The following is a 23453-nucleotide window of genomic DNA, read 5'->3' as shown; positions in this document are numbered from 1 at the left end:
AATGGTGTACTTGTGGTGGTTTGATTCAGATGACCCCCATAAACTTAGATGTTCTGGATGCTAGGTTCCCCAGTTGATGGCAATTGGAAATTAAAGCCTCTTGGAGATGGAATATTTTGGGGGACAGGCTTATGGGTGGTAAAGCCAGTTCTCCCTTGCTAGTGCTCGGCACACTCTCCTGTTGTTATTGTCCACCTGATGTTGGCCAGGGGGTGATGTCTACCCTCTGCTCATGCCATTGTTTTCCCCTGCCATCATGGAGCTTCCCTCCTTGAGCCTGTAAGCCAAAAATAAACTTTTTTTCCCCACAAGCTGCTCTTGGTTGGGTGATTTCTACCAGCAATGCAAACCCGACTGCAACAGTAAAGTGGTACCGAGGAGTGGGATTGCTGCTAGACACCTGACTGTGTGGCTTTGGTCTTTTGGAGCTGATTTTCACGAGGAATGTGGAAGGATTTGAAACCTTGGCCTAAGAGACATCTTGCAGTGCTGTAAGTACAGCTTGATGGACTATTCTGGTTAGAGTTGAAAGACCCAAATGCAGTGAGAACTATGTACTGTGAGGTTTGGCTTATAAGGGTGAGAAAGAGCTTTGCCTGGACTGGGCTAGCAGTTTGTGTGAGAAGCTTACTCTTATACCCATGTCCTGAGAAGTTGTGCAGGGTTGCTTTGCATAGAAATGAACTGGTGTGAGCAGAAGGATATGGCACAGAAAGAAAAATCTTTGGGTGAACTGCTGCCCATTCAGCTGCAATTGAGAGATTACAACCTTTGAATTTGGGCCAACTGACCTGCACACAGGAAGAATGTAGACTCTTTTGAAGGGGCTGAGTGCTCAAGGAGTGTCCTGTTCTTCAAAGCCTGCTTTAAACTGGCACCCTACCTGGTATTGTGGAGTATAAAAAATACAGGAAAGAGAGGGTCATTGAGTTTGCAACACAGTCTGTGTTTTGAAAATGTCCATGGGCAGTGTGAAGCAGGTTTGCTGGACTCCTGCATGGAGACCCGATAGAGCCATGAGGATGAACCGTGGGTTGCAGTGAAGACCCAGTGGAGATGCCGGGACCACGAGATGGCTGTTAAGGAGAGCTGTCGTCCCCGATGAAGTTTTCCAGGCCTGTGAGTAGCCTAGCTGGAGGGACGGAATTGGAATGCCAGAGACTTGTTGCTGGATAGAATTCTCGGACTTGGAGATTTGTCACTGACTAGAGTTAGTGGACTTGGAGCTACTGAGTTTGGTGTTTGCCCTGCTTAAATCATGTATTGTTTCAGTATTTCGTTGCTATGCCCAATGCCATCTTTTGCTCTATACAAATCTTGGAAGTTCACATTCAGCATATTTCTGAGCAGCTTTTGCCATAAATTTTAGAAAAGGTAAGATCACCTTTTCCCATTATGTACATTATTTTCACTTAATGTTATTAAGCATTTTCTATGTTACAAAAATTATAATTCCAATGAAAGTCAACCATGATATGATCACAATATATCTAATCAGTCCATTTTTACTGGACATTTAGGGAGGATAATTTTCTCCCTTTTGTTAAAAAAAAAGCAAGTAGCATATAGATCCCTATTTGCATGCTTAGATTTTTAATTTAATTTTTCATATGCATTTGTGTGCATGCCTGTGTGTATGCATACCTGTGTTTGTGTGGGTGCACACATGTGTGTACATGTTTGTGTTTATGTGGGTGCATGCATGTACACAGACACAGAAGACAGCTTCAATGCCATTCCTCAGGCACCCTCTCCATCTCTTTTTTTTGGAGACAGGGCCTTTCATTGGCAATAGGCTAGACTGGCTGGCCAATGAATCCCAGGAATCAACTTATCTCTGTCTCCACAGCACGGGGTTACAAGTGCACAGCCATGCCGGGCATTTTGACATGGGTTCTGCGGATTGAACCTTCCCCCACATTTTCAAATTGATTTTTACATTACAAAAGCAATGTCCATACACAATTTATGTCACTTCTACTAGTATTTTTAAATAACGAACTCTCCATTCATTCTGATTTAAACATTACTTTTTTTCCTTAGGACTATTTTGCTATTCTTTTTTAATTTTCTGAAATAAATGTTTGCTCATTAAATTTAACTGTTTCTCTTTCCTAATAATATCCAGTTCAAGGCAAATATGTTTCTATTTAACACTACCCTAATGATCCCACAAGTTTTGAAGTATATTTTTATTATATTTCAGCCCAAAGTAGTTTCATATTTCCATTATGAAATTACATTTAACCTGTGGATTATTTAGAAATAGACTTCTATTCTAACTTCTAAATGCACAGGGATTTTCCAGCTATTTTTTGTTGTTTAAAACTTAGTTGCATTTCAAAAGGAAAACATGGTCCGTGTGATTTCAGGTGTCTACCGTCAACTGACACTTGCTGTCTGGATAGTGTTCATTGACTTAGTCCCATATGTGCTGGAGAAAATGCTAAGATCTGCAGCCAGGTCAGATCAGACCTATTCTTTAGGTATTTTATACCCCTTATATATACCCTGAGATGAGTAAAACCTTCCATGAGAATTGTAGTTCAGTCAGTTTTGGGGATGTAAGGTTTAGGCATGTTAATAGATGCACACCAATTGAAATGTGACAGATTTTTTTTTTTGCAAACAGAATCTTTTGTTATTTTGAAGTAATCCTCTTTGTTTCTAGCATTGCTTAAAACCCTTAAGCCAATCTGCTCTATACTTGATCTTAGCCAAAAGGCCAAGAAGCAATAGGCCAATTTATTCTTTTTTTTTAAATGTCTTTTAAAATTTTTTTTTGTTTTATGTTTATTTCTTTATTTGAAAGTAACAGGCAGAGAGAGAGGCAGAGAGAGCAAGAGAGAGAATGGGCATGCCAAGGCCGCCAGCCACTGCAAAGGAACTCCAGACACATGTGCCCCCTTGTGCATCTGGGTAACATGGGTCCTGGGGAATCGAGCCTCGAACCGGGGTCCTTAGGCTTCACAGGCAAGCGCTTAACCGCTAAGCCATCTCTCCATCCCTAGGCCAAGCTATTCTTTAATGACCACTCCATTTCTAGACAGATTTAAATTATTTTTTGATTTATTTGAGAGAGAAAAAGAGGAAGGGAAGGAGAAATACATATATGGAGAGAGAGAGAGACTGGGGAATTGAATCTAGGTCCTTTGGCTTTATAGGCAAGTGCCTTAACCACTAAGACACCTCTCCAGGCCTGAACCTCAGTTTTTAATCAGCCTGACAATCTTTGGGTCTTAATGTAAAGAAAAAGTGGCAGCCACATAACAGTGTTTCACTCAGCAATGGACCTCATAGAGGACAGCTGCTTTAGTTTGTGTAAGTACAAACAAGAAATCATCTACTGACTCACAACTCAGAATTCATCTCCTTGTTAGTGAGGCATGCCCGTGAATGACCACCTTATTATTGTTACTGGACCTTCACAATTGCCTTTAAGATTTTGCAGCTAAATAAAGCCTGCTCCTAGACCTCTGAATTACTGCCTTGTGACATGTTCTGACCAGCAGAATGTGAGTGAAATGACAGTACGTCAGGTTTTAACACAGGTCCCAAGAGGTCTGATAGTCTTCTGCTCTTGCTTTGAATCCTGTTTCTGCCATAAGAACAAACCCAGGCAGATTTCTGGAATATGGGATCCTGTGGAGCTAAGCAGAGCTGTCACTGCTAATTCTGTCCTAGACCGGGCTATCCCACCTCCAAACAAGCAAGATTGCCCAGGTTAGACCCATAGGAATGCAGATGCTCAAAGACCCCAGCAGACCCACGTGACTTGCAGACTCAGAGGTATTAGAAATGCTTCTTCCTTTAAGTCACTGGGTTTTGAGATCTGTTACCCAGCAAGAGCAAAGGGATAGAAACAGAATTGCTGATATAATACTATTAGTCTTAAGTCTACCGTTATCTTTTCTTTCTGTTGAATTCACAGGCCTTAGGCTTCCTTTTCTTTGTCCTCTCTTTCCTCCCCTCCCCTCTCTTACTACTTTGGAAGCTATACACTTGTTTCTTCTTTAGTAATTACACAGAAATCATTACTAATAATATCTAACCATGTTTAATGTGTTGACTCTACCCTGAATAATACAAGGTCCTACAATACTGTACTTTCCCTTTCTATTTATACATTGCTGAAGAATATTAATAAGTCTATATTCTGAACAAAATATTATTTCTTTATACAACCAATGCTTATTTAGCTATATCCAACATATTTAATACTTGCCTTGTTCTTTAACTCTTGTCATACCATAGATCTAGCTGGGGCTACTGGCCAGCCTTAGTTACAAGATTCAGTTTCCTTTAATGAAAGAATATTCCCTGGAAACTCTCCTAGGTTCTCTTCTCATGTACCTGTCTCATTTTTTCTCTTTCCCTCTGTCTATATTTCTGTCCCTTACCCTACTCTCTTAGTGGTGATGGGGATCAAACACAGGCCTTTTGCTAGGCAAACACTCTAGAATTGAGCTCCATCCTTAACCCTTGGGTTTCTAAGACAACCTTGCTATGTACCTCGAGCCGTCCTGGAACTTACTATGTAGTCAAGCTGGCCTCTAACTTGCAATTACCCTGCCTCTGCCTCTTGAGTTCTGGGATAAGCATTCACCACCATGATGGCTTGTTTTCATTATTTAAAAAAAAAATTCTCCTCCCTCTGCCCTCCTACTGCTGGGACGGTAGAATGCCTGGCTTTTTAAAGTCTCCTTCTCCTCCTCTTCCTTTTTCTCTCCTCCCCTTGCCACCATATTTTTGACTAAAACAAAAGAAAACAAGAGGGCTGGAGAGATGGCTTAGCGGTTAAGCGCTTGCCTGTGAAGCCTAAGGACCCCGGTTCGAGACTCGGTTCCCCAGATTCCACGTTAGCCAGATGCACAAGGAGGCGCACCCGTCTGGAGTTCGTTTGCAGAGGCTGGAAGCCCTGGCGCGCCCATTCTCTCTCTCTCCCTCTATCGTCTTTCTCTCTGTGTCTGTCGCTCTCAAATAAATAAATAAATAAAAATTAAAAAAAAGAAAGAAAACAAGACAAAAAACCTACCAAAAACTTTGGAGCTGAAAGAATTAAGAGTGTTTTTATGCTAAATGCTAATGGGATGACATGAGGACTGGGACGGGGGTGGGGGGCCCTCGACAGGATTGCCACTAACACCAGGGCGCTGGCACCACTAGTAACGCGCCTCATTGCAGGTCTGGCACCACTTATTCTTATGTCTGAGCACCCTACTGTACACTCAGCTAATTTTAAAAGTTTAATGCTAAGTAGTGGATTGTGGTATTTACTGGCCAACTATTTTTTAAAAAAATTTATTTATTTGTTGATTTATTTATTTTTTGGTTTTTCAAGATAGGCCCAGGCTGACCTGGAACGCACTATGTAGCCTCAGGGTGTCCTCTAGCTTATAGCAATTCTCTTACCTCTGCCTCCCAAGTGCTGGGATTAAAAGCGTGCACCACCATACCCAGCTCACTGGTCAACTCTTGTTTCATATTCATTACTGTCTCACTTGTTGTCTAATTTTATTTTTTTAATTGAGAATTCATATTCGAACATAATGTAAATTGATCACAATTGCCCTCCATTGATCCCCCTTCTTCTTCCTACTGTTTCATGACTTTTTTTTTTTGCCCTCTATCACCCGTCAAAATATTGATGAGCTCAGTATTGTGGAGGTCAGTTACTATTATGAATATCTTCCACTTTCTTTTACTTTACTTTGGTATTTTTCTAGTTTCTTGAAGTGAAGGATTTTTTTTGTTTGTTTGTTTCTAATCTTTCTTATTTTCTAATAAGCACATTTAAGTATGTAATTTCCCCTCAGTACAGTTTTGGCCATATCCCAGAGGTTTTAACATACAGCATCGTAGTTGTCAAATACATTTATATGTGATTTATTATTTCAGCTTTAATTTCCTCCTTAATTCAAGAGTTAAAATGCCTTTAAAGTACAATGGCACATATGTATGAAAATACCATAATGAAATCCATTACTTTGTATACTAACCTAAAAAAAAAATGAAAAAGAAAGTACATTTAAAAATAATTTTTAAAGAGGAACAAAACAAAAACTAAAGAAGATTCAGGCAATACATAGAAATCTACAGTAAGAAGAAAAAGAAAACATATATACAGTCTTTCAGACTAGGGTAAATGTTCTTTTAAAAAATCAAATCCAGGCTGGAGAGATGGCTTAGCAGCTAAGGTGCTTGCCCCTGAAGCCTAAGGACTCATGTTCAACTCTTCAGATCTCATGTAAGCCAGACACACAACGTGACGCAGCTGTGCAAGGTCGCACACGCATACAAGGTCGCACACACATACAAGGTCGCACACGCATACAAGGTCGCACACGCATACAAGGTCGCACACGCGTATCGAGTTCTATTATAGTGACTAGAGGCCCCGGTACACCATTCTCTCTCTCTGCCTCTCTCTCTCTCTCTCTCTCTCACACACACACACACACACACACACTTTTGCCCTCTCACATAAAAAGGACTATCTGTTGGGCTAGCCTCCAAATAAAAATCAAATCCTTCAAAATTGTATATATGACTATTCCTGGACTATACATCTTATTTCTCATAAATTGGAGCATGCTGCTGTATCATTGTTCTGTACTTTGCATGTTCATTTAAAATATTTTTCCTATCATGTTCATTGTGTGAGACACTGCACCGTCTCATGGAACACCAAAATGTTTTTAGAGCTGCAAGTAATCAGTATGGCTCAGCTGATGGCCATCTGTCACTTCTGTTACGACAAACACTGGCTGCAAAATCTCTACATACATGTTTACACTCAGGTAAAATTATCCATTGAACAAATCCCTTTAAGTGAAAATTGTTACATCAAAAGACATGAATATTTTATATCTGTTAGATACTCCTCAGGTGCTCTGAAAAAGATTGAAACAACTTTCATGACCACTAACAATATGTATGAAAACTATTTCACCACACTGTACATAGCATTACTTAGAATCATTCCCCAGTTAGCTCCTTATTTTAAAATATGCATAGTGAAAGCTTAGAATATGTCAAACAAGCTCTCCTTAAAAGACTTGTTTTATGTGTGTGCATGTTAGTATGTAAAAGTGCGTGTGTGTGTATGCCACAGTGTGCAGGTGGAAGTCAGAGGTCAACATCAGTTTTGGTTCTTGCCCTCTACCTTGCTTCCAGGAGATTCTCATTGCTCACCGTGAGTTCAACAATCTATCTGGCCTGGGAGCTTCCTAGAGGGTCTCCTGTTTCCACCTCCCTTCAGGCTGTCAGCAGCTGGTGTGACAGATGCCTGTCAGGGCTGCCAGCGCTGTGTGAGTTCTGGGGATTTGAATTCAGGTCTTCATGCTTATGTAACCAAAGCTTTATCCCTGAGATATCTTCTAAGCTACTTGTTTTATATTTTCTGAAAATTTTACTTCCTTGGTTTATTTTTGTTTTTCCTAATCCAAGGAAAATCTTTGGCTAAATTAACAACCCTTTCCCCTGACCAACTGAACTCTGGGCCTTCCTGCACCATGCTAAATGAGAGCTACCACTGGCCTACACACAAATTTCCCAACTCATCACATCTCATGTTTTCCACTTGTGTGATATTATAATTAGAGAATGTAAACTGTGAGTATGGCTTTAGAATACATGGAGATATTCTCTGATTTTAAAATACGCACAACCTCTATTGCCATTTCATAGGAGTTTGAATACATCCTCCACCCCTCCATATACACAGACGTACAGTTCTGGGAATGAGATTTGAATCATATTTATTTGATACAGTATTCTATTCAAATTCTTCACATTCTCATTTCGTTTCATTTTATCTGAGTCTATCAGTATATCCTTGCACTTGATGCATCTAGAAGCTAGCCATGACCTTGATTCCACTGCTTTTTGATGACTGCTTGTTTGTCATGTTTAGAGGCATCATTCTACTTGCACTGTTATCAATAGTCCCATAATGGTTTGGTGCTGGCATTTGCTTATTATGTATATTTTATATCTTTATTATTTCAGGTATCTCTCTAAAGAAATATGCAACTAATTTTTAACACAGTCTAAGATTTATTAGCCACTAACAAGGATTTAATCATTACTATTTACTCTATAACCTTTTTTGTTTGTCTCATGTTGATTATATTTTTTGTATGCATCTGATCTTTTGTGTAATGGTAGCCCTTAAAATTTTGAGATATAAAAATTTAATATGTACTACTAAAATATACTTTTCTATTAATATGTATTGCTAATTAGCATCTTTTACTTTTCCTAAACATGAAAGAGACTTAGCAAACTTTAACTTCCATACTTTCAGGATTTTCAGAGTCTTTTATAACCAGGTTATGAAATCTTTTAAATACTATGCATCAGTAAATATTTACTTAGACTAGTACAATATTTGTTGGTTTGTCTATAACATCATTTAAATTTAATGTGTCTCTAAGTATTTTCTCAGAATGGTTCGGTGAGTTGTAGATGATATTTAAATGGATTCAAACATCCTTGAATATGAGCTGAATTAATAACAGCTTTACAGAGAAGTAGGAGTTATGCCAACATGGCTCTGGAGGCAGAGTCAGGGAGGAGACAGGGACATCCCGATACCAGTGCAGTAAAAACAAGTGTGTGACTTGGACTCTCCTGCCGTCCGTGACTGCCACAAGGGCGGCGCTTCTGTCTGAGAGCTGCTCTACACTCACTCAGAGCGTCCCCCGCATCTGCACCATCCTCTCTGCCTCATAACTCCTTCACCTCCCACCTGGACCACACCCCAGCCTCTTGACTGCTTTCTGCTCTTCCACCCCGAAACTGCTCAGACAGCAGCCTGGCTCGGGTGCACACCTAATCGTATGACAGCTGGGGTTCATCAGAAAGTGCATTTCTGTTTTGTATGGATTGCGAAGCTCTCAGCCCATAATAGTTTTCCCAGCTTCATGTCCTATCATTTATTTGTAAGATTCTCAGGCTCCAGTTACACTGCCCGGTTCAAAATTCTTGTACTTTTACTGCTGTCTCTCTCTCTCTCCCATATCCTATACCTGAAAAACTCCTCCTTGCACCTAATATCTAGATAAAAGATTACCTCCGTTGTGAAGTCTTTCCACTGTTCTTTCAAAATGTAACTAGCCTTTCCTGTGCCCTTACAGCCATCTTTTATTTCACCTGAAAGATTATATTTGCATTACTTATGCATATCTTTCATTTATTAGACTATACACTAGATAAGAACAAAGATAATGTATTGATTTTTATGTTGTCAAAACTTTGACTAGAACCAGCAATCAAATAACTCTAGTTATGATACATGTTTGCAGATTACATAAATGACATAGTTAAGAGGTATGTGGGATGAATTTCTTCTAGTGCAACAGTAGTGTATAAAAACGAAATTAAAATTCAGTGTTACCTGGCATCGCCTAGAATTGAAATCATACGGTACTGAGGTAACTCAGAAGATGCTACGTGCGCTAGGATTCCAAAGAGCCTTTCAGCCATTATCATGTCGTTTTGTGTCACCTGAAGAGAAATCACAGAGAGGGGATAAAATGACATCCTTTTTTCACTAGATACAACGAATATGTAATTCTAAAGAAACATCTCTATTACACATTTTCTCTAAGTACAGGAGCACACTCTCCTGGGCTGAGAAGAGACGAGTTGTCATCAAAATTTCCCTTTCTTCCTCAAGTCTGGTTCTGTACGCATGGGACTCATGGAAGCTGATGGGACGAGCAGCTGGCTCCGACTTAGAAGCGGTTTGCCTTACAAGTGTGCTTGCAGTACCTTGAGTTCTGAAAGATGTTTTTTCTTCAGAAATCCTGCAGCTTCTTATACTAGTATGACATAAAGGGAAAAACTCCCTTGTCAATGGGAAAGAGTCATTTGAATAAAGTGTCAGAGCTCGCTAATATAAGGTGATTTTGTCCCTCCCTAGAGAGACGGAGAACCCAATGGATTAGCAAAGATGTCCCCATTGTTCTAATTCACGTCTGTTTTCTCCTCATGAAGCCCTTGTCCTAAGTGCATGCTGGGAGGGCACACTCCTGCGCTGATCACAACAGTACTCAGAGCCGGGTGGGGTGCACACACTTATCATCCTAGCACTTGGAGGCTGAAGCAGGAGGGTCACGAGTTCACAGCCAGCTGAGGTGGGGCTACATAGTAAGATTGAGGTAAGCCTGGGCTATATAGCAAGACCATGTCTCAGGAAGGAAGGAAGAGAGGGAAGGAGGGAGGGAAGGAGAGAGGGAAGAAGGAAGGAAGGGGAAAGACATGAGGGAAAGAAGGAGGAAACAAAAAGAAAGAAACTATAAGCAAAGGCAGGATTAGATTACCATCTGGGCACATTTTATTTAATACAGTTTCTTGCACTCTCAAAACTGCTGGTTTGTCTATACAGTAGAATTTAATTCCCAACTAAGGTCCATTTTGGCCCCTTATGAACACTTGGCAAATCTGGAAACCTTTTGGTCATTACGACTAGTTGAGGGGAGCTCCTGGCATCTAGTGCACAGAGACCAGGGAGGGTGTTCCATGTGTTCAAGTGCACAGGACAGCTGGTGTCACCGAGAACTGTCTGGACCCACATGTCAATGGAGCAGAAGCTAGGAAGCCCTTGCCCTGATTTTTAATCTGCTTTCCCTCTTCTTTTGCTGGCTTTTTGAGACAGGGTCACACTCTTGTAGTCCAGGCCTGGAAGTCACTGTGTAGCCCAGGATGGCCTTGACCACACAATGATTATCCTGCCTTAGCCTCTCAAGGGTTGGGATTACAGCTGGGAGCCATGTTAACAAACTGACGTTTGGATCTTTAAGAAGTTATTTTTAATCTCAGCAGTAATATGCCATAAAAGTATGATTCATAAGTATCTAAGGCATCTGTGAATCAGAACTGGCTCTCTTCCCTGTACTGGACTTCATTCTTTTTTTGTTTGTTTGTTTGTTTGTTTGTTTGTTTGTTTGTTTGTTTGAGGTAGGGTCTCATTCTAGCCAAGGGTGACCTGGAATTCACCATGTATTCTCAGGGTGGCCTCGAACTCATAACGATCCTCCTATCTCTGCCTCCTGAGTGCTGGGATTAAAGGTGTGCGCCGGCTTTCCTGGACTTCATTCTTAACAAAGCTGCCACTCCCTCAAAGCTTTCCTTTCACTGACAATTAAGTTATTTGGCCCAACACAGTCATCTAGTGGCCAGTGCAGGCCACTACTCCACCATTCCTTAAGGCTCATAATTCAGTTCTACCTCAGCAGTGTCATTCTCTTTTAAACAAAAAGAAGCAGTGGTACAGTGCATATTACTATAGAATGCCAAGGATGATGTAAGAATGTGTATCTTTTAGTTTTTAATGTTTTTAATTTATTTGAGAGAGAGAGAGAATGGGTACACCAGGACTGCCAGCTGCTGCAAACGAACTCCAGGTGCATGTGTACCCTTGTGCATTTGACTTATGTGGGTCCTGGGGAACTGAACCTGGGTCCTTTGGCTTTGCAGGCAAACACCTTAACTGCTAAGCCATCCCTCCAGTCCTCTTTTAGTTTTTTAAATCAAAGATCAAATATGTCTAGCATTGACATTTTCAAAAATGTAAAGCAGAACAAATTATATTAGTATTTTTAACTCTTTGCTACATAATTATACTATTCCTTCTTATTTCAAAGTTCTATAGTCATGAATATTCTTCTAGTAATGATCCATGTCTGAGTAAATTACTACTCACCAGCTTGACAATTAATGAGAGATAATCCTCACCCAAAGTCCAAATAATTATTCTACTTCCAGTGCCAACCAACTATGGAAGCCTTTTGGACTAATTAGTACATGGGATGGAGACTCACATTGATCTCTCTAGGGAGGGGTGGAGAGCAGGTGAGCATACACCAGACTGAATTCACAGTCATGAGAATGAGCTGGGGGAACTCATAGCCATGTGAAGGCTCCTGACATCCCTGGCATCTTCAACAGGCAGCTAACACTGTGGTCCTGGGTCAGCTATGGCTGGTATAAATTTTATATGCCACCTTAGACAGTGAGTAGAGACCATAACTGCAGTGTCCCAGATTCAAGAAACACCTACTGAGCCAGCAAAGAGGATCCGAGTTTGATCCCCAGCGTCTTTGTAAAGAGCTGGGTATGGCTGCACATGCCTGCAACCCCAGCGCAGAGAGGGGTAGAGACTGAAGGATGGCTGCAGCTTGGTGATTAAGCAGTCTAAAACACGAGGAGCACCAGGTGAGTGAGCGAGACTGTTCCAGGGAACTGAGGAGGAAGAGCAGTAGAGGACAACAGAGTTCCTCCTGTGGCCTCTGCACACTCACACTTACACACAGGGCATCTGCATACACATACAACACACACGTGCACCCCACATGCCAAAAAGACAAAAACTAAAAAAGACTGCTTTTCTTTGGATGATTATTTAAACTCAATAGAGGGGGAAACATGGTTTCTTTTCTTTCAAGCTAATATTTAAGGAGAACATGGTCTTTGAATACTTGAGGGATTAGCTTTGTGACAAACTCAGAAAAGTCAATCTAAAAATAGCTTTTCACTAACAATTTTCCAGTTATTCAGTTCCAGTACCGAATTATCCCACCCAGTCATACCACAGACAGCTGTTACCAGCTATTTGTGACACAGTCCAGATGTTTCTTACACTTTCTTCCTCTCCACTCCATGTCTCCTCATCCTTGGTGGCTGTTGAGGGTGTGTCTCCCCACACCCTCTTGCACACCACAGTCTACAAAGCATTTAGACAAATAAAAGGTCACATTAGCTAGAGAAGAGTTTCCTTTTTCCTTTTTTAAAATGTCATTCCTACCAATCTTTCATGTCTTGAGGGCTCACCAAGAACAATGAAAGCATTTACTCTTCACCATGAAGTGACTACCATTTGTTTTTAAAACCTGCTTCTTGCTATAAAATTTGGGGAGAAAGATTTTTTAGATTTTTGATATTTTGAATATAAATGTTTGTTTTTTTTTTTTTTTTTTTAGAAACCAGTATTTCTCAAAAGTTCTGTCATGCTTACATTCTTATCCATTTCCAGTCACCATTTCCCTACAGAGAAAAATTGATTCTGCGTGTTGCAACTTTTTCACTCACCTCCGTTCCGTTTATTTTCTGCATACTGAAATGGCTCAGCCGGAACAGAACATAGTATTTCCAGAGTGTGAAATTGACCACGGGATTGCCCTGCGGATCAACTGTCAGCTGGTCGACGCGGCGAAGCTGTGCCAGGGCATTAAACTGCTGCAACATCACAAGGTTTGTCTCCTTGAACTTCAAGTGCTGTGGTGACAAGACACCGAACAGGTCAGAACGCAGAGCCAGTGTTTTAAAGAGCAGTTCCGAAGTGCCTCCAATCATTCCGCATGCACATGGGTATGCTACAGGCTCAGCAAATATGGGTTCAACTCAGTAAATCCAATGAAAGTTGTAAATTTAAGAGAATTATAATTTAGCTGATGCATCATTGATGAAATCTATATAACATTGATTTGGGGGCAATTCTTTCTGCAAAAGACATCCTCACTTGTTAATAAACCAAGATTTGTAAAGGTTATCTAAATGTCCCTATTTCAGGCTCTTGCAGGCATTACAATGCCTCTGCATATTTCACACTGACATTAAACCTACAAAAGAAAGATTGGAAATGCAAGTTTCAGAACATTGTAAGTGCAAAGCTAACATTACTCCTGACAACTGATTTTAGTCATCCTGCCTGTGTCTTTTTAAATGCTATGCTGGCTGTAGGCGATAGGAAAAACAAATCACTAAAACTGATGTTAAGGCAAGTGCTCTCTTTGTCAGTTTGCATGCTCTTTTCTAAACACACTGTTTCTACTTCCATACCTTCTTTAGGGAGGAGATTAAAAAAACCATAAAAGGGCTAATAGAGAAAAACACAAAAAGATTCAAGAGGGAACCCATTACAAAAATCACAGCTGCTGCAAAAGTCTTAATAAATAATGCAGTCACATCACTGGGGAAGGCTACTTTCACAAAGTTACTAACTGAGCTGCTAAAGTCATCTTCAATATTGGTAAAAGGCTACTGTGAAATTACGTGATACATGTACATGCTCTACCAACACCAGGTGCGGTGTTTGAACACATGATATAGGAGTGTGTGGTCTTGTCGAGTGCTTTGTACGGTAGAGGGAGGTAGCATGCATAAGATTCTGTTGGTATTTTTTACTCCACGAAGGGTTCTTTTTAAAAAAGTAATCTTTATCTTATTTATTTGAGAGAGAGAGAATGGGTATGCCAACGCTTGCAGCCACTGCAAATGAACTACAGATGTATGTATCATCTTGAGCATCTGGCTTACATGATACTGGGGAATTTAACCTAAGTCCTTAAGGCTTCACAGGCAAGCACCTTAACTGCTATGGCATCTCTCTCCAGCCTAAGAGGTTTTGTTTTGGTTTTTCGAGGTAGGGTTTCACTCTGGTCTGGCCTAGGCTGAGATTCACTACGTAGTCTCAGGGTGGCCTCGAACTCATGGTGATCCTCTTACCTCTGCCTCCCGAGTGCTAGGATTAAAGGCATGCACCATCATGCCTGGCTTTTAAGAGTTTTTCTTTTAGAGATATAATTCCAATTTTTTTTAAAACAAATATTTATTTATTTGAGGCAGAGAGAGAGAGAATGGGCATGCCAGGGCCTCTGGCCACCACAAACAAATTCAAGATGCATGCACCACCTTGTGCATCTGGCTTACATGTGTGGAGAACTGAACCTGGGTCCTTAGGCTTCACAGGCAAGTGCCTTAACTGCTAAGACATCTCTCCAGCTCTCAAGATATATTTTCTAATATTAACACAAAATGCCAAAGCTATTTAAGACTACTAATTTAAATTCCAGAGCCAGAAAAATCAACACAGAATTTAGTTTCCCTGCCAAATAGAAACTGTATATACATCAAAGCTAAAATAGGCTTTGGCCTGAACACACAAATCATGATTAAGAGTAATTCAAATGTGCAACTAAAGGAAAATGTTTACCAGAGAATTAGGAAACTTGATCTTCAATTTGGGAAACACTTGGACAATTTCATCAAATTCAATGAAGGTGAAGGAGATGGTTGTGACCATGCCTGCGGTTTGCAGGCTCCAGTTCCGGTCCAGACATTCTAGGGCTCCAGAGCCGTACAGGGAGAGGGTGTCCCCTTCTATCTCGACCAGGTGTGTGTCTGTGACAGACAAACCCTGCAAAGCACTGGTGAGTCCTGAGTCTAGAGACCTGAAAAACCAACGTGTGATTGTAAGGAAGGTCTCAATCATGCAGAGGAAGCCACAGAACAGAGAGGCAGATTGGAAAGGCTCTTTACCATTTGATATCCAGTTCTTTCATTTCCATAATTAAACCCAGAGCACCTTCAACTATTTTTATTAGTTTTTAAAAATTAGCACACCAAAATATGGGTTTCATTATGGCATTTTATTATTTTATTTTAAAGGAAAGAATATATTTGAACCACATAAACAAAAAGGTATTACATAAGGAAAAATAATGTAACAATTCATGTAAGTACCTAACATGAGCATGCATTTACATCTAAAACAAACAAAAGGGGAACATTGGTACTATATATATAAATATCTATGTATTTGACAAGTGTGCATTCAAGAGATTTCTAATATAAAACATTTAAAATGTTCATTATGGCATTTTAAAAAAGATTTGATTTTTATTTATTTATTAGAAATAGAGAGAAGGAGAGTGAATGAGAATGGGTGCACCAGGGTCTCTAGCCACTGCAAATGAACTCCGGACACATGCACCACCATGTGTATCTGTCTTACATGGGACCTGGAGAATTGAACTAGAGTCCTTAGTCTTCACAGGTATGTGCCTTAACTGCTAAGCCATCTCTCCAGCTCCATTATGGCATTTTAATACATACTTTTTTTTATTGTTGATCTCCCCAACTCTCCTCCCTATCTCCCTGTCCCTTCCCTGTCATACCCTCCCTTTTGCTGTTATGTTATATGTATCCTTAATTTTTAACAAGTTATCTGAGAAGTATGCATTCATCTAATCATATATCTTAATTGAAAATAAAAGCTTTCTGAATAAATCCCAGTTCAAACCCCAAATTATTCATGTTAATGAAAAATCATCATCTAATATATCCTGAAAGCCATAGATAGCTTTTCATATCACTGCAAGTAGTTTTTCCCAATTCATAAGACTATCTATCTAGAAAAATGTACTTGACAAAATATTTCCATATAATAAAATACCTTTATAAAATATGTAACTTAAAAATGTTTGTAACAGGCTAGAAGATGGCTCAGCAGGTAAGAGAGCTTGCTGCATGAGGACCTGGGTTCAATCCCCAGTACCCACATAAAAAAAATCCTGGCATGGGAGCTGGAGAGATGGCTCAGCAGTTAAAGGTACTTGCTTGCAAAACCAGACAGCCTGGGTTCAATTCTTCAATAACCACGTAAAGCCAGATGCACAAAGTGGCACAGTATCTAGAGTTTGCTCAAGTGGCAATAGGCCCTGGCATGACCATTCTCATTCTCTCTCTCTTACTCTGCTTGTAAATAAATAATAAAAATAGTATTTTCGTTAAAAAAAAAAAAGCCTGGTATGGTGGCATATGCCTCTAGCCCCAGCACTGAAGCAGGGAGAGGCAGGAAAATCCCCGGGGTTCCCCAGTCAGCACCAGGGAGAGACTCTGTCTCAGGGAAAAGGCAGAAAGCTGTGGAGGAAGACACCCAACATCTTCCTTTGGCCTCAACACAGAAGTGCATGGCGTGTGAGCATCTGCACACACATGTGAACACATACATATAGACACACGCCACATGTGCTAACACACACAAATAAAGAAAACTATTGAATAAAATATTTTAAAAACTAGTTTATATCTTACATATTTTATTTTTTGTTTATAAGACAGAGAAAGAGAGAGAAATGGGCCCTACTGTAAACCAACTCCGGATGCTTGGGTCACTTTGCAGTAGTAGTAGTAGTAGTTTTGAATCTATTTGAACAGTATGATTAAAAACAAATCTAAGTGTATACTTTAGTTTCTTTAAAAAAACATTTTTATTTATTTGCAAGCAGAGAGAGAAAGAGAGAGAGAGACAGAGACAGAGATGGAGAGACAGAGAGAATGGGCATGCCAGGGCCTCTAGCCATTGTAGACAAACTCCAGATGCATGCTCCACTTATGTGCATCTGGCTTTACATGGGTGCTGGGGAATCGAACACAGGTTGTTATGCTTAGTAGACAAGTGAGTTAACCTCTGAGCCATCTCTCCATCCCTACTTTAGTTTTAATCAGTAAAATCAATGAAGTCTTCACTCCCAATTTGAAATAAAAATAATAACTGATTATATTAATTACACAAAATCATTTTACATATTTTACTGAACATGGCCATTTCTATTATTCCCAAAGTAGGAGCCATATCATTGCTATAAAAGTTTTGGCTTTTTAAAAAAAAATTATTTGAGAGTGACAGACACAGAGAGAAAGACAGATAGAGGGAGAGAGAGAGAATGGGTGCACCAGGGCCTCCAGCCACCGCAAATGAACTCCAGACAGGTGTGCCCCCTTGTGCATCTGGCTAACGTGGGACCTGGGGAACCGAGCCTCGAACCAGGGTCCTTAGGCTTCACAGGCAAGTGCTTAACCGCTAAGCCATCTCTCCAGCCCTCATTGCTATAAAAGTTTACCTAAATGATACAAAAAAATAAAATAAAAATACCTCAATCCAACTCAACATTACTATGTAAATATAACTACTTATTTTACCCTACCTCAATTTAAAAAAATATTTTAAAACATTTATTTAGTTTATTTATTTGAGAGAGGGAGAGAGAGAGAGAGAGAGAGAGAGAGAGAGAGAGAGAGAGAGAGAGAGAGGGAGAGAGAGAGAATGGGCATGCCAGGGCATACAGCCACTGCAAACAAACTCCAGATGCATGTTCTACCTTGGTCATCTGGCTTATGTGAGTACTAGGGAATTGAACCTGGGTCCTTTGGCTTTGCAGGCAAGAATCTTAACTGTTAAGCCATTTTTCCAGCCCTACCTCAAATTTTTGATAAAACTTGGCTTTGCTTTATGTGTTTTTAATCACAGGATCTTGCTTTCAGGTAATATTTATCTGACCTTAGTGCTTGCTCTCTATATGCTCTAGGCACTTCTGTACACCTTTCCCATACATCACCTCTCAGACCACCTTATGTTTGCAATGTTGCTCTTCATCCCTGAAGCTACAGACGATGTGTGCACACCATTGAGGATGCTGTGGCCTAACAGTGGGCTTTTCTCAATGTACTAATTAATTATTAAGTATCTTAAACATTTTATAATGCTAATGGTGGGATATAACCCTGACAAAGCATTATCCTATTGGTTTATAATACTTGTTTCTAAAGTACTAGTTAACCTGTCGGGTATTTGTCTATTCAATAACAACTTAGCTAATAAAATCAGTCAACTCTAAGTGAAATATACAACCAAGAAAATACAAATAGGCCTAATTTAGATGGCAGCCTTAATTTATATACAAAGGCTAAAGGCAGATAATCATCACATACTTGTTAAGTGTGACAAGTCTTAGATGAGAATCTTAAAAATAACATGAAGATTTTTTCATACATTGAGCTAGGTAGAACATATAACAACCACTGGAGTAGGATGGAGAGTAATTAATAGTTCATCACCATTCAAATCGAGAAGGCTTGATAACACGAGTGCATTGTCTTGTTACAGCACTTACTACGGCATGACACTGCAATGACCGGCCCCCTCGTGTGTCCCTGTGGCTGTGGAGTTCCTGACATGGCGTGCGCTCTGTGGACCCGAATACATGCACTAGAGCAGGGCCAACACCCAGCTAGGCTATGCTCAATAAGCACTTCTAAAATTAATTAATAAAGTGAGACAACTCTACAAGTATCTATTAAATATTAGGAAGGGTAAGTATGTTCAGCAAATGAGTGGAATCAGTGATTCTGGAACAGCATAAAGGTTAGCAGTGATGGCCCAGGGGACATGACTGAACAGGAGAGGTGATGGGGAGAATGCTATGTGATGTAAAGATGCTTTGTGGCCATAATAGCCACCAAAAGATTAGTATTTAAAACATTTTTTGTTTATTTTTATTTATTTGTTTGAAAGCAACAGACACACAGAGAGAAAAAGAGAGAGAAAGAGGCAGATAGATAGATAGATAGATAGATAGAGAGAGAGAGAGAGAGAGAGAGAGAGAGAGAGAATGGGCACACCAGGGTCTCCAGCCACTGCAAACAAACTCCAGATGCATGCGCCCACTTGTGCATATGGCTAACGTGGGTCCTGGGGAATCGAGCCTTGAACCGTGGTCCTTTGGCTTGACAGGCAAGTGTTTAACTACTAAGCCATCTCTCCAGCACCAAAATATTAGTTTTAATGCAAATATAGTAATGAATTAGAGTTATATACCAAAAACATGAATCAATCTTTTGGGAACTAATGTTAGGACATTAACATATATTTGGAAATATCTTACTTTTTTTCTTACATGACTAAAAGTTTATGCCTATAACTTCAAAATAAAAAGCCTATCACCACAAAGTGATTAATAGTTTGTATATACATTTGGCAAGCAAACTGTTGGGAAACTAGCTGAAATAAGCCTACTGTTAGCAAAGACAGTAACATGGTTATAAAGCAAAACAAAGGGAAACTCTCACAAATTTTTATTTATTAACAAATACAGTGTGAGTTTTCTGGGCTATGGACAGTCTTACCTTTGCAATAGGAAATATAGTGCCCTTTAACTTGCAATAGAATAGCCCATGCATTTTAGTTATTTCCTGCATGTTGAAGTTAGCCCCAAACTCTGCCTGGTACTTATGAATTTGCTATTTTGGAGATTGCTCTTCCAGTTTTCTCTTTACATTTAATAGATACAACCATATCTTGTAGCTATAGATACACACAGATGAACTCATTGTTCACTTGCCAAACAGTTGCTGAAAGCCTGCGGTGTGCAAAGCTCTGTGTAGGGCCTCGGGCTCCAGTCACTCAGTCACCATCATTGATAAGGACTGTTAGCACAGGGAGCATATGTACGTTCATGGAGATACCAGGGAATTCTCACAAAGCCACAGTCCACAATCCCACCATGCAGTAACTTTAATAAGCTAGAAAGTTTTAATTTTTTAAATTTATTTGAGAGGCAGAGAGAACAAGACCATGCACATGAGAGAAAGAGAGAGAGAATGGACATGCCAGGGCCTCTAGTCATTGCAAACAAACCCCAGACACATGTACCACTATGTGCATCTTGCTTATATAGGTACTGGAGAATTGAACCTGGATCCTTAGGCCTTGCAGGCATATGTCTTAACTGCTAAGTCATCTCTACAGACCAGGGAATACAATTTCTAAACTGCAATGAACTCTGTAGGTCATTAAAGTAATTAGTAAGTTTTTTGTGGAGAGTTTAATATGTGTCAGGTATTATGCTAGGCACTGGAGATATAAAAAATAAACAAAAGGAAAAAAAATCAAGATACTTATTTTTGTTTGGATTTTCGAGGTAGGGTCTCAACTAGCCCAGGCTGACCTGGAACACTATGTAGTCTCAGGGTGGCCTTGAACTCATGGTGATCCTCCTACCTCTGCCTCTCAAGTGCTCGGATTGAAGGCGTGTGCCACCATGCCCAGCAAGATACTTATTTATCTTCAAAGAATTCCCAATTTAGATAGGGATAGAGAAGGTAAATATTTACATTAAATATAATATAATATGCTTATTGTCATATAATAAATATTTAAACCATATGCTATGAGAACACGGAGACAGGACTGACAGATTTTTGCAGAGGGGAGAAGTCAGGTTTCAAAAGGAAGCAGCATTTCAACTGATCCTTGAGTGATGAATGATAGAATTTCATCAGGAGAAGGGAGGGTGGGGGAACAGAATGAAGAAAGGCACAGAAGCGTGCTTATGTGTAACATATGTGTGTAAGCAATATGTATGTGTGTAAGTTTCAGTATGGCTGGAACACCAAGACACAGGACTACCACTGAGACACACAGGAAAGTAGCAGTGGGAGGCAAAACTGAAAAGTCAGATTATGCTATAGGACTGAGAAACAAAAAGGTAGAAGCCACATTCAGTGGCTCTTGGTAAGTAACTCCAAAGAGCCATTCCTGGTCTAAGGGGTGGTGCTGGAGATACAAGGATGGAGATGTGCTCTCTGCCTTCAAGGACCTACTTCAGACCAATTAGTCTCTTAGTGTTGCGGAAGATGTAGCAGAGAGGCTGGATGCACAGAATAGGTAAGAAGACAAGGGTCTGGGGAAGTATTCTACTTGGTAAATGCTTGTCCAGCTTCTACAGAGTCCTGAGTTTGATCCTCTACACAGTATTAAACCAGGCCTGGAAGTGCAACCTGAAGTCTTAGCACTTAGAAGCTACAGACAGAAGGATCAGAAGTCAAACTGAGTTTGAAGCTGGTCTGGGTCACAATGAGACCCTATCTTAAAAAAAAAAAAAAGCCGGGTGTGGTGGCACATGCCTTTAATCCCAAAAGACCAGAGCAATATACTATTCACTAGCCCACATGAGGGCACACCAAAAAAAAAAACAAAAACAAAAACAAAAACAAACAAAAAAAAAACATGATTGGTTGTAAGTAGCAATGGCATTGGCAAGAAAATCAGATGGCCCTTAATGAAGATTTCAGATCTGCCATTAGTAGATAGATAATAATAGAGCAAACTTTTGAATTTCTTCCAGTTCCAGTTTTATTGTATGTTAAATGGTCATCACAATACATGTTTTTTAGAGTTGGTGAGATGATTAGAAATGGTGTAGGAATAAAGCCATGCATTATACATAGAAGAATACATTTCAGTGATCCTTATCAGTAGATGAGAACACATTTACTAGATATTCTTGAGAAAATAAAACTAGGACTCAGTGATAACTGACCATGGGGAAGGAGGAGGAGGAATTGTGACTTCAGTTTCTTGAGGAAACTAGTTACTTGGTCCAGTTTCTTACCTTCATCTGCCTAAACTGACACTGTAAAATGGATGGTATTCGTCTCTGGAGGATTCAGGTTTTAACTTGTTTCTCCCTCCCAAACACCAATATCTTCCTTAGTATGTTATCCACCTCAAATATTAATTAAAGATCGTTGGTAGTCATTTGTAAGCCTAAATATTCATCTATAACAACTTGACATTTATAAGAATGAATCAGAAAAATACATTCTCTACCTTCTCAATTAGTAGAGGAACCTAAGAAAAAGCAAGGTGATTAGTTAATGCAATAAACTAATGAGTTCCTAGAGCCAGGCCAACTGTAGACCATAATCCCAAATGTCTAGATGGGAAAAAAAGACAGTATGTCAGAGGTTTATATATATCTTTTACCTTTAGGCACTTTATAACAGGCTAGAACAGGAAAACTTAAGGTCTTTCGGAAGATTTTTTTCCCCAATGAATAAGCAGTGCTGATTCCCATAATAACTTATTTTATGAATTTCTATTACAACATTCATAGGTGTGGAAATTCATTTTATGCATTATATTTTATTCTAGTAGTGTTGGCTAAAATACTGCAGTGTTCATAGACAGGAAATGACCAAAAATAAACCAGCTTCGCTGCATGCATCCAATGTAAGCAAAGAAAACATTACACCAAGTATTTTCCCATTTCTGCTAGGCAAAAGAAACCTGCAATATGTCATTTTACTGTAGAGCTGCCACAAGTACAGTGAACAGTAACCTTACTAACAGGATAGAGGAAAACTTTTAAAGAATTTCTGTTCTTTATAAGCCTATAATTTTTTCATGGACACTTGTTTCCAGGCATTTAGTTATACACCCACAAGCCAAAGGTCAGACATTGTAACACAATAATTAGCTACCTTTTTTTTTTGGCATTTTGAAATACTAAAGACTTTAGATGGTTTCTGTTTTTTTTTTTATTTTTTGTTACTTTTTTATTTATTTGAGAGCAACAGACAGAGTAAGAAAGAGGCAGAGAGAGAGAGAGAGAGAGAGAGAGAATGGGCACGCCAGGGCTTCAGCCCTGCAAACGAACTCCAGATGCGTGAGCCCCCTTGTGCATCTGGCTAACGTGGGACCTGGGGAATCGAGCCTCAAACCGTGGTCCTTTGGCTTCACAGGCAAGCGCTTAACCGCTAAGCCATCTCTCCAGCCCTAGATGGTTTCTTAAAATAGTAGTATTAAACAGCACATCAAAACACTGAGGAAAAGACTTTGGGGCTCATCTTATTTTCTAAAGGTAAGTTTTAATTATATTTTAGAGACTTTCACAGAATGCCATAATACAACTTCCAACATCTAAAATTCTGTACTTTAAGACTAAATACATGCATGTATTTAAAAGCTCTCTTTCTGAGATGCCATTAGCTAATGGATTGGAATGAAGAGGTATGAACATTCAGATCTCAGTAAGTATCAGCAG

At 39.7% G+C, this 23453-nt stretch overlaps 1 protein-coding gene across 8 annotated transcripts in view; it reads right to left on the bottom strand.

Moving 5' to 3' along the window:
• The window catches only part of Lrrc49 (leucine rich repeat containing 49), a 130182-nt gene that overhangs the window by 10897 nt on the left and 95832 nt on the right, over nt 1-23453 (bottom strand). For all 8 annotated transcript variants that reach the window (XM_045160937.1, XM_004666722.2, XM_045160938.1 and 5 more), the window contains 3 exons: nt 14999-15236; nt 13096-13281; nt 9401-9510 (listed from right to left, as the gene is read on the bottom strand). In XM_045160937.1, coding sequence (XP_045016872.1) covers nt 9401-9510; nt 13096-13281; nt 14999-15236 — 534 coding nt within the window. The remainder of the gene's footprint in view (nt 1-9400; nt 9511-13095; nt 13282-14998; nt 15237-23453) is intronic.

The sequence above is a fragment of the Jaculus jaculus genome, chromosome 10 (assembly GCF_020740685.1).
Source record: "Jaculus jaculus isolate mJacJac1 chromosome 10, mJacJac1.mat.Y.cur, whole genome shotgun sequence".
Lineage (NCBI taxonomy): Eukaryota > Metazoa > Chordata > Mammalia > Rodentia > Dipodidae > Jaculus > Jaculus jaculus.
The sequence above is the reverse complement of the archived record's forward strand: the minus strand, read 5'-3'. Positions and strand labels throughout refer to the sequence as shown.